Here is a 12,656-nt window from a genome sequence, read left to right on the forward strand (position 1 = left end):
ACGCCCTTCCGAATGGACGTTCGTGAGACCTAGCGGGAAGGTGAGACACTTTATAAAGTATAAATATTGTAAAATGTTTATAATTTTAAGCAGCTGTGCCACTAATGCTTCTAAATGTGTTTTCTTTTATTTACCATTGCAGAGGAACCATTCAGGGGAATTTGAAAAGGCTTCTAATTCCCCCAAGAAACGAGTGGTTCTTTCTGAGGTTTGTGAATGTTTTTGATTTATCTTTTTCAAAGAATTTTGATTAGATGATAATATGTGGTGAATTTTCTTCAATAGACTGATGACACTTCAGTGGCCTTCAAGGAGTGTTTCATCCCCCTGAATCCCGTTAGGTTCTCACCTACAATTCTGGCTGCCATGGACACGCTAGCTCCATCGGCTCTTGGTGATGTCCCCACAGACATCCAGGTATCTTTAGACAAAGGGTTTATTATCTCTTAATGTACAGTGTAATGGTGTTCCTGATGGTTGTAATATGGGCTGTCGGTATGTCATTTTTAAAAGTATTACACTAAACTAAAAAATAATACTTTTGTGTTTGTAGACTACGTCTGTGGGACATCGCAAGAAGCCTGCTGTCTTGAAGCCCAGGCCAGTAAAGCAGCGGGTAAATAATTGTTTGATTAATTAAAGACTCTTGCACACAAATACATTATGGTGTCAGTGATCATACAACTGTTGTGAATTACTTCAGTTCTTGGAGACATCCTCACCAAAGCCACTGGTGCAGCGCCAGGTGTCTCATCCAGTTACGGCAAGTAATGTGCCACGCGTTGTTGCGAAGGTTGTGGAAACCACTACACCTCCACCCCCTTCCCAATGGACACCCGTGAGACCTGATGGGATGGTAAGATACTTTGTAAAGTATAAATATTCTTAAAAGTGTATGACTTTAGGTGACACTGCTAGTAATGCCTTTCAATGTGCTTATTATTATTATTATTTTTAATCATTACAGAGGAACCATTCAGGGGAGTCTGAACACGCTTCTGATTCCCCCAAGAAAGGAGTGGTTCTTGGTGAAGTTAGTGAATGTTTTTGATTACATTTTTTTAGATTATTTCCATATAGATGGTAATATCTGGTCATTCTTGTTCAATAGATTGGCACTCCAGTGGCTGTGACGGAGTGTTCCATCCCACAGTTCTCACCTGACAATGTGGTTGCCATGGACACACTTGCTCCATCGGCTGGTTCAGATGGTCCCACAGACATACAGGTAACTTCAAAGTAAATGTTTATTATTATCTTCTAATGTTAAGTGTAATGTACTTCCTGATGTTTGTAATATGGGCTGTCTGTATGGTATATTTGAAAGTATTGTACTTAAACGTATTATTTTCTGTTTGTAGACTACGTCTGTGCGACATTTTAAGAAAGCAGCTAGGCGTGTCCAGCAGGAGGTTGATTCATTAAATTATCTGCCATACAAATACATTGTGGTGTTATTTTTGTTAACTGTTGTTGTTCTTGAATTATAGGTTGCATTCCCACCTTGCATAAATCCTCTTGCAGACGTGGAGTCTGTTCATTTTAGGAAGGAGGTAAGAAGTGTGTGTTTCAAACATAAAAACTAAACAAATCTTGATGGTGTTTAGGATGTATTGCCCTTTAATTTCTTTTATATAGGTGTTGGACTGTGACCAGCTGCCTTTACCCCACCATCAGGAGGCATCTGGTTGTCCTGGGTCTGTCTCTGGGTCTGGTGCTGCTCATGCTGTGATGCCTCCTTCTGGCCAGAAGGGTGATTGCCATCACGTGCATGCATCACCCAGAGGTCAGTCCACTAACACCCCTTCTTGCATGCGTTCACAGATTTTGCTTTCATCTCTAGTTCCAGAGACAACTGTTCAGGAACCTTCAAGCAGTTCTGTTGTAAATAATTTTGATGAAGATGATACAATCTTACACAAGGATGATACACGTTTAGACTCTATCCTAGGATCATTTCACCAGGGCGATAGGCGTTTTAAATATGGGGGAGTTCAGTGTGCAGCTATTACTGTTGTTGCTTTAACAAAGCACAAACAGAAGAGTGTTTTTTCTTGGGACTTTGCCGTGTTGGATAACGTTGTTGAGTTAGGAAATGAGCTGTACACAGATTTGCGCGACAACAAAAAGATTAGAGGTGGACATGAGTTTCTCTCTGTTCCAGACTTGCCAAAGGAAATTGACATAGAAGAACAGCGTTTTAAGCTTGTTTACGGGGATTTTGTTTCAGGAGATGTAGATGTAGTTGAAGGCGAGTTAATAGATGCTGGTGTGTACACTCCTCTCCTGGATGGATTGCAGAAGATGTGCACACAGCATGAAACTTGCATTATGACATTAAGTGGCAATACTTGCGCTATCATTTGTGATAATGGACGTTATGCTGTAGTAGATTCCCATGCACGCTCTGCAGACAGCATGGTAGACCCGACAGGACAGAGTGTAGTTGTGTACTTTGCAAACCTTGATAATGTTTTTCAACATTTTCAGAGGTTTGCTAGTAAACTAGTGGGATCTCAGAAGTCATTTGAGATCACTGGAGTGGATATTGTTCAGATGGACACATTTAAAAATGTATCTGAACAAACAAGCGCAGTTCCCACGAAGGCCAAAGGGGAGAAGCGCAAAAGGTCATCCACATCCACAGCATGCAAAAGGACGAAGATTGATGATGTTAAGGATATGGACTCTGTTGTTTTTGTTAGTGATGTTGCGACAAAGGTTTTGCAGTTTGATCCCATCTCTAGTGATGTGTCAGAGGTTCTGTGTAAACGGTTGAATGTGGAGTATGAAAAGTGTGATTATGCTTGTTGTGGTGTTGGTGAGTTGGGTGTACCATGTGTGAATGAGGAAATAGTGGGTGATGGAAACTGTTTTTTCAGGGCAGTAAGTCGAGCTGTTACTGGCACCCAGAAACATCATAGAAAATTTCGGCTCGCTGTGGTAAACCAGTTAAAAAGGAATCCTCAAACATATCAAAGTATTTTAAGAAGTGAGTATTCCTCGGTTCCACACTATCTTAACTCGTCTAGGATGCAATATGTAGGAAACTGGGCAACTGAGGTAGAAATTCAAGCTGCCGCTGATTATTTTGGCATTAACATTTTCACTTACTGTAATGATAAATGGCTTGAATACAGCTCCTACAGCAGCATATCTAATCAAGGTGTTTATTTACAAAATTGTAATGGTAACCATTATGAGACCGTCGTTTGTGTTAAACAGCCTAACATGGAAACATGTTATGGGTATTGCAAGACTGTAGATGATGATTCTGGAAAATATAACACTCGACAAGCTGCAACTGAACCTTTAAAGGATCGGTTAGAGACCATAAAACCTGTGTCTGCTTCTATAGAAGCACATGATGCCCGTGTCTTTGATCATGCCAATGCTTTTACTCCTCTGTCTGCAGATGTTTGTAAAACTCTTTGTAACATGTTGAAAATAGATTATGACAAACACACATCCCAAGACTCTACACCATGTGGGACTTTAGGAAATGTGTGTAAGACAGAGGATATTGTAGAAGATGGTAATAGTTTTTTCAGAGCTGTAGCTCATTCAATTAGTGGGTCACAGAAAGGCCATCGTAAGGTCCGACTTTCTGTTGTTTCATACATGTTAAAAAATACTGAACAGTGTCAACAGTTCCTGGGAAAACATGCTTCTGTGTCACAATATATTGAAAACTCCCAGATGAAGTATGTAGGTCACTGTGCTACAGAAGTAGAATTTAGGGCTGCAGCTAATATGTTAGGCGTGCACATATTTATTAATAATGGCACTGAGTGGATCAAATATAGCCCTAAATCCAGTAATTTCATCATTGAGGGACTTTATTTGTCAAACTATAATAATATTTTTAAACCTATTATTTGCACTAAGCAGGGTGACAAAGAAACATGTTTGGGTTTTTGTAGAGTTGAGTCTTTGTCAGACACTGTAAACAGGTGCAGAAGATCAACAAAAAAGCAGTTAAATGCTGACCCAAACATTAAAAGTATCAAAATGAATAAAGTTTTGTCTAAATATAAAAAACAAAAAAGGTATTTCACAAAAGCCTTTCTATATAGAAATGACAATACATTTAATGAAAAAGTTAAAACTCAGTACCAACAATTATATAAGACAAGTTTTGAATACAGGATGACAAAAATCAACTCCAGCAAATTTAAATACAAATTTGTTTCTGCACATAAACAGAAAGTTAAACAGATGAGTTCATATAACTATCGTCATAAATTGTCTTACAGAGAAAACGTTAAACAGAGGAGTATTCATGAATACCACCATAATTTGCTTTATCAAGAAAGACTTAAACAGAGGAGTATTCATGAATACCACCATAATTTGCCTCATCAAGAAAGAGTTAAACGGAGGAGTATTCATGAATACCACCATAATTTATCTCATCAACAAAAAGTAAGAGAGTTGAGTAGAAGGCAGTATCTTAAAGTTGAACATAAAACCCGATTAATAGAAAGTACAAAGCACAAACGAGAGCTGATTAAATTAAAGTCACAACACTTTGATTTTGTCACTGAGCAATTTTTGGAGAAGGTAAAAGATGGACCTGATTTTGTGTGTTGTGTGTGCTCTCGATTGTTATTTAAACATCAGGTCTTAAATTGTCGCAAAGAGTATTATAAAAAAACCAAAGAAATGTCACTTATAGCAGATAAATGTATAAGTGAAGATTATGTGCATAGATGCACCAGTGCCTGCAAGTCACCATGTGAGTTTTTCAATACATCTAGAAATTCATTGTATATCTGTTACACCTGCCATTATAAAATTAACAAATGTCAAATACCTCCACAGAGTTCAATCAACAAACTGACTGTTGATCCCATCCCACCTCAGTTGGCACGATTAAATACATTAGAGCAACATTTGATAGCTTTAAATATACCATTTATGAAAATGTTGGCTCTGCCTAAAGGTGGTCAGAATGGAATTCATGGTCCTGTAACTTGTGTACCAGCAAATATAGTTGAAACGTGCAGTTTGTTACCACGCACCAACATGGAGGGGTCTTTATTACCTGTAAAGTTAAAACGTAAATTAACATATAAAGGCCATTATGATTATCAGTATGTTGACGCAGTGCATGTCCAGGAAGCTCTTCAGTATTTAAAACATCATAATTTACATTACAAAGATGTACAGTTCAATGAAGCGTGGATTAATGAATTTTCTCGTGTGGATGACCATTCTGTATCGGAAAAGGATAGTGTTGCTGATAAAGATGAGGGTGCGTGCATAGAAGAGGATGAAGACGAACTGCTGCATGATCGACAGCAACACTGTATGTTTCAGGACACCTGTCTCATGCCAGTGGATATAGGACAAGAAGCATTAGATCAGTATGTTGACAACGTGTTAAATGTAGCTCCTGGTGAAGGTAATAATCCGGTGAAATTGCTATCTGATATTACAAATGAGGCAAAATGTTTCCCTGTATTATTTCCTTCAGGATCAAAAACATACCACGAAAGCCGGCAATATAATTTGACATTGAATCGTTATTTTAACACTAGACTTCTTCACGCTGATGGGCGATTTGCTCATAATGTCGAATATATCTTTTTTGCGCAGTACATGTCTGAACTGGAGCAGGTTGTGTCTAAAGTTTCTATAGCTCTGCGTAAAGGTAAAAGTGGTGAATCCCATGACTTGCGTAATTTGGTAAAGGATCAGGATTCCTTAAATAAGCTGTTGGAGTTTGATGATGGGTATCGTTTCCTCAAACCCATTCGGGGCACACCTGCATTTTGGCAGACTGCACAACGCGACCTGCTGGCATGTGTTAGAATGCTGGGCAAACCTACATGGTTTGCATCATTTTCGTCAGCAGATATGAGATGGACTAATCTCCTGTACAGTATTTTGAGACAGGAAGGCAGAACACAGACAGTGGAACAGCTGGAGTGGGCTGATAAATGTGAACTGCTGCGTAGAAATCCTGTCACTGCTGCTCGAATGTTTGATTTTCGATGGCACGTCTTCTTAAGAGAAGTTCTTATGTCTCCTGCCAATCCCATCGGTAAGATTGTAGATTACTATTATCGTGTTGAGTTCCAGCAGCGTGGTTCTCCACATTGTCATTGTCTGTTTTGGGTTTCTGGTGCTCCAGTTTTAGACAAGAACACAGATGAGGAGGTCACTGCATTCATTGACAAATATGTGACATGTGAACTCCCTCCTGAAGAAGATTCACTGTCTGAAGTAGTCTCATCTGTGCAGCAACATTCAAAACGACATTCAAAGACTTGTAAAAAGAAAAATACTGTTTGTCGTTTTAATTTTCCACGACCTGCATCTACTAGAACTTTTATTAGCCGTGGTGAAAAGTATCAAGATGCAGCAAAGACTTGTAAATGCGATAAAACCGATTCTACTGTGCAGTGTCCCTGTTTGTGTCAAGATAAATCACGTAAACAAGAAATGGACAAAGATGTAGCTAGTGCCATTTTAACTAAAGTAAAGACTGCAATTTCTAGTGACGACTGTCCATATACCAGTGTGGAAGATCTGTTTAGAGGCCTGGGGATTAGCCAGGAATTATTTGAAACGGCTTATAAACGATTTTGTAGAAATACACATGTTGTTTTGAAGAGGCAAGTTGATGAGATATGGATTAATCAGTATAGCAGGTTGCTGTTAAAAGCTTGGAATGCTAATATTGATATCCAATATTGTGTAGATGCTTATGCGTGTTGTGTTTATATAGTATCTTATATGTCCAAAAGCGAGCGGGAAATTGGCCTTCTGCTTGCTAATTCTCAAAGAGAAGCAGCTAAAGATAATGTTAGTGCTAAAGAGGCTTTGAAGACACTCGGAAATGTTTATCTTCATAACCGAGATGTTTGTGCACAGGAAGCTGTGTACAGACTAACCAACATGCATCTAAAAGAGTGTTCTAGAAAAGTAGTTTTTGTTCCCACTGGTGATAATGTAGTGAAAATGAGTCTACCCATTGCTGTTTTGAGACAAAAGGCAATGTCACAGGATCTCAGTACCGACGACATGTGGATGTGCGGCATAGCTGACCGTTATAAGAACAGACCTAATGATGATACATTTAATGACATGTGCCTTGCGACGTTTGCTTCAGAATATCGTGTTTTGAGTAAAAACGAGAAATGTAAAAACCCCGTACAGTTGAGTAGTGATTTCGGATTTGTCGCAAAAAGAACTCGGACTAAGCCAGCCGTTGTTCGTTACGCCCGTTTTTCTGAAACCAGAGAACCAGAGAAGTTTTATCAAAGCATGTTGCAGTTGTTTCTGCCACATCGCTTTGATACTGAACTTAAGCCTTCAACCTGTGAAACATTTGAGGAGTTTTACCGAACCGGTTTTATTAGATTTGTTGATGGAGCAAACCGTTCTGTAAAGTCTGTTGTAGATTTAAATCGGGGTAAATATGAAATGGAATCTGATCGTTTGGAGGCTGTGGACAATATTGTTGGTGATGCAATGTTAGAGAATGCTTGGTGTGAGTTGTGTCCAGAGTTGGAGGTTGAGCGTTTGGAATGTGTGGAAATATTAAAAGAGAGCTCACAAACGGTAAACGATGACCCAGAAATCATCCCAGATTTAGCTCCGTCATCTAAAGACATTGGACGATTAGAGAAGAGAAACGTCATGAGTAGAACTGAAGGCCTGGCATTAATTAGATCTTTGAATGAGAAACAGTTTTCTGTTTTTAATCAGATCCGGCAGTGGTGTATAGATAAAGTTAATGGCGTTAATCCTGAACCACTGCATATTTTTGTTACTGGCGGTGCGGGCACAGGGAAAAGTCACTTGATTCGCGCGATAGAGTATGAAGTTAAAAGATTACTCTCACCTACTTGTAAACATCCCGACAACACGTGTGTGCTCTTAACAGCTCCCACAGGTATAGCAGCATATAATTTGGAGGCCACAACAATCCACTCAACATTTTCTATAGGAAAGGATGTACGCTTACCGTACACTCCTTTGGGTGAAGAGAAGCTCAATTCTTTGCGTTCTCGATTTTGCGATCTCCAGCTTCTCATTATAGATGAAATATCAATGGTAGATCACAACCTCTTATCCTATGTCCATGGTAGATTGCGGCAGATTAAACAAACGGGGAACTTTTCACCTTATGGAAACGTCAGTGTTGTGGCTGTTGGAGATTTTTTCCAGCTACCTCCTGTTAAAGGGAAACCACTCTATTCTGATGGTGTAGGTAGCAGCATATGGACTGATCTATTTAAGGTTGTTGAATTAACAGAGATAGTTAGACAAAAAGATGCAGTGTTTTCCCAGCTGTTAAATAGGATTAGGACTCATTCCAAAGGTCAACCGCTGTTACCTGAGGATTTAAAGATTCTAAAAACTTGTGAAACAGGTGAGGTGAGCTCAGCCTTGCACATATTTGCGACGAATAAACAAGTAAATGAGCACAATATTATTCAATTATGTCAGACTTGTCCTGATTATATATCATTTAAAGCCAAAGATTATGTTAATGATAAAAAAACTGGCAAACTGAAGTTGTTGGAAGGTAATCATGCTAGAGCTTCGAACACAAATTTGGCTGAAGAGTTGTTGTTGGGTAAGGGTGCGCGTGTGATGTTGTGCAAAAATGTGGATGTTGCCGATGGTTTGGTAAACGGGGTCTGTGGTATTGTGACGGAGATTATAATGCAGGAAAATGACACCTTTCCTAAAAAGGTTTATGTTCAATTTGATGACCATCGTGTAGGCTTGCAGAGGAGGAAAACCTCCCAGTCTTTGTCATCAAATTTAGCTGGTTCCACACCTATTGAACCAGAAGAGGAAAAAGCCACTGTTAAAGGTGGATTACGACGTCAATTTCCTCTCAAACTGGCATGGGCATGTACTGTCCACAAAGTACAGGGCTTGACTGTTAACACAGCTGTGGTCAGTCTCAGTAAAATATTTGCGCCTGGCCAAGCGTATGTTGCCCTTAGTCGTGTCACGACTCTTTCTGGGCTCACGATTCAGAAGTTTGATGCAAAAAGAATCTACTGTAAAGATGACATCACGGTTGCTGTCAGTAGGATGGCGCCACTTCTGAGTGGACATACACAGTGGGACAGATTTAACACATCTGTCTTTACTTTCTTTTTAATGAATGTCCAAAGTTTGAATAGACATGTTAAAGACTTGGCTTTCTGCACACGGCATTTGCAACCAAGTTGTATTGCTGTCACAGAAACATGGCTGACTACAGCCTGTTCAGATACGGTAAAGATTGATGGGTACAGTTTTTACAACTGTCCACGACATTTATCGTATACTAGTAATCAAGCGGCATTGGCGGCGTTGCAAGACCAACAACGTGGTGGTGTTGGCATCTATACTGCACAAGGAGTGGCCTTTGAACTTTTAAAGCTTCAAGACGTGAACTTGGAGTGTTTAACTTACAAATTTGTTAGTTTAAACCTACTAATGGCTGTAATTTATCGGCCCCCTTTGTATCCTCTATCTGTATTCCAAGCAAATTTAGTAAAGTTGCTTGATTGGTTGGAGCCTCAAAGTGAGAACGTATTGCTGATGGGGGATTTTAATGATGACATTTTAAAGTCATCTGTGGTGTTGAAAATTGTGACTGACAGAGGCTATGCCCAAATAGTCACAGATCCAACCACAGAAAGGGGCACTTTAATAGATCACGTTTATATAAAATCAAAGGTTTATGAAATGGAGGCAGTTGTTATGCCAACATATTTTAGTGACCATCAGGGAATTTTTTGTGGATTTAAACAGTTGTAGCTTTTTTTCCTGATCGGGTCATCATGTATGTCGTAAAATGGTTTTAGTACTTTGTGGTGATAATAGTTATGTGTCATTGGAAATGGCTGTAGTGACTTTTATAGGTAAACTGGGAATCATGTGTGGTGTTAAATGGCTGTAGGGATTTTTATAGGTAATCTTGGAATCATGTGTGGTGTTAAATGGCTGTAGGGATTTTTATAGGTAATCTGGGCATCATGTGTGGTGTTGAATGGCTGTAGGGATTTTTATAGGTAATCTGGGCATCATGTGTGGTGTTAAATGGCTGTAGGGATTTTTATAGGTAATCTGGGCATCATGTGTGGTGTTGAATGGCTGTAGGGATTTTTATAGGTAATCTGGGCATCATGTGTGGTGTTGAATGGCTGTAGGGATTTTTATAGGTAATCTGGGCATCATGTGTGGTGTTGAATGGCTGTAGGGATTTTTATAGGTAATCTGGGCATCATGTGTGGTGTTGAATGGCTGTAGGGATTTTTATAGGTAATCTGGGCATCGTGTGGTGTTGAATGGCTGTAGGGATTTTTATAGGTAATCTGGGCATCATGCGTGGTGTTAAATGGCCGTAGGGATTTTTATAGGTAATCTGGGCATCATGCGTGGTGTTAAATGGCCGTAGTGATTTTTATAGGTAATCTGGGTATCATGTGTGGTGTTAAATGGCTGTAGTGATTTTTATAGGTAATCTGGGCATCATGCGTGGTGTTAAATGGCCGTAGTGATTTTTATAGGTAATCTGGGCATCATGTGTGGTGTTAAATGGCTGTAGGGATTTTTAAATCATATAGTGCTTTTTACTGTGTGTTGTGTATATATATAGTTGTTGTATACTGTATTCATATACATTATACAAACATGTACCATATGTTCTGAAATGTAAAAAAAAAAAAAAAAAAAAAACCAAAAAAACCAAAAAAAATATTGTTTATGGTTTCGTTACTTGCAATAAGACAGCATTGCATAACATAACAAGTTAGATAATATACGTAAACGTATTGAACACATATTTTAACACAAATTGAATTGCAATTGGACTGTCATTAAATTTTTTCACAACTAATAAAGTGTAGTGGTTAAAGCTTCAGCGGCTTACTGTGATGCTGTTCTTAATGCAGGGTTTGCTTTACCTGGTCATATTGCACAAAAAAAGCAAAGGCAATGGTACAGGTACTCCCACTTGTTGGGACGGGGTTCGACTCCCTGTGTTGCCCTGCTGATAGTGCAGACTACTTTATCAAGTATGATTTTACAAGAAGACAAACCTTATATTATTTAAATATGTCATTACACATAAAATTCCAAATAGCCTATTAGTCATATACAATTTAGGTAAAACCTGTTAGTGTTTTAATTGTTACAACTATAAATTACATAAAATAACAGTGTAATGTATAATGCTTGAACTTGAACATGATGGAGAAAGTACAAACAGTGGCAGCTTATCCAAAAGAGGTTCAGGGCGAAACCCAAAATGAAACTATATTGGTGTGTGCTTGTGTATATTTTTTGTGTCTGTATTTACAATATAGCTGTCAAGTATATATTAATAATGTGTTACATGCAATCATAATAATATTAACTGGCTGTCTCTCGTTAAAGACTGAATGTCCCCCAGAAAATGCATATTGACACATTAAGTCACGTATGATTGCTAGAGAGAATGGGAGAATGGTTGACAATTGGGAGTTTAATGTTGATGGTCTGTAATAATTTGTTGTGTAGAGAAGATGGCACAGTGGAAGGGGCTTAATTTTCCTCTTATGTGACTCCCTCATTCCCTCACAAATATTAGACAGAAATAAACTTTAGTTTGCTGCTTTTTGGCTGCATCCTGCAATACGTGTGTCTTGTCCCTTTATCTGGGGAACAACTATTTGTCCTCTGCCACCATTGAATATGAGCAGGTCAGCTGGAATAATAATTGGCAGTAGCTATGACTTAGTGATTTTGTTGCAGCTGTCTTAGATACTGCTCCGTCTGTTGCTGCCTCAACTACATGTCTCGCTCGCATGCTTGCTCATCCCATAGCAGCACCACATTGCAGTACTGATGTCGTCTAAGGTAGGCAATGATGGCTTTGTGTTAGTTTGGCGTAAATCAGATGTTTCGTGTGGTATGTAGAGCTAAAGGCCTAAAAGGTGGAAGATCTAAAGGTCTTTGAATCAACGATGACCTATAACTGTTACAGTGAAGTGATGACACAAACCAAGTTTAATTCAATTATGGCCTTTATCTTTGAATGTATTGAAGAATGATGTTAGGTTTGGCTGCTGTAACCGATTACATTCATTTCCCATTTAGGGCATCTTTGGTTGACAAAGATGGTTTTCTGTTAATTTGGGATCAATCAGACGTTTGTATTACCTAGAACCAGGGAGCTGAAAGGAAGTGGAGCTAAAGGGGTTTGATTCAACAACCACATCAATGTGTTCGGTGCAGTCACGTGATGACACAAGCCAAGTTTAGTGCCATTCTGACCTTGTATTAGGAAGTTATTAACTTTTAGTCTTATCTAGGGGGTGCTGTGACCAATTACATAAAAATCCCATTGAGGTTATCTTTGCTCATGAAAGATGGTTTTCTGTTAATTTGGCATCAATCAAACATTGCATGGGTCATCTAGAGACAAAACGTTGTAAGTGGGTGGAGTTAAAGTGATTTGAATGAGTGAGCACATACATGTGTTGATTGCAGTTGTGTGATGACTCCCACCATGTTTGATATAGCTTAGAGCTTTTTTTCTAGAAGTTACAAAGGTTTTATTGCATCTAGAGGGCGCTGTCCCAAATTTAGGAAAATATCCCATGGAGCAGTTTGTAGGTTGACAACAACAATTTGCATGCAGTTTGGTGTGAATT

The 12,656-nt window shown here is 38.9% G+C and overlaps 1 protein-coding gene across 1 annotated transcript in view; it reads left to right on the forward strand.

Annotated features, from left to right (window-relative positions):
- The first annotated feature begins 7 nt into the window (after window positions 1–7).
- The window catches only part of LOC129156316 (uncharacterized), a 96,804-nt gene continuing 84,155 nt past the window's right edge, over window positions 8–12,656 (forward strand). Inside the window, exons 1-10 of the mRNA XM_070549647.1 lie at window positions 8–40; window positions 143–208; window positions 286–417; window positions 554–616; window positions 704–856; window positions 968–1,033; window positions 1,112–1,228; window positions 1,362–1,412; window positions 1,491–1,553; window positions 1,639–1,786. Coding sequence (XP_070405748.1) covers window positions 367–417; window positions 554–616; window positions 704–856; window positions 968–1,033; window positions 1,112–1,228; window positions 1,362–1,412; window positions 1,491–1,553; window positions 1,639–1,786 — 712 coding nt within the window. The 5' untranslated portion in view covers window positions 8–40; window positions 143–208; window positions 286–366. The remainder of the gene's footprint in view (window positions 41–142; window positions 209–285; window positions 418–553; window positions 617–703; window positions 857–967; window positions 1,034–1,111; window positions 1,229–1,361; window positions 1,413–1,490; window positions 1,554–1,638; window positions 1,787–12,656) is intronic.

Source organism: Nothobranchius furzeri, chromosome 3, assembly GCF_043380555.1.
Source record: "Nothobranchius furzeri strain GRZ-AD chromosome 3, NfurGRZ-RIMD1, whole genome shotgun sequence".
NCBI classification, from domain to species: Eukaryota; Metazoa; Chordata; class Actinopteri; order Cyprinodontiformes; family Nothobranchiidae; genus Nothobranchius; species Nothobranchius furzeri.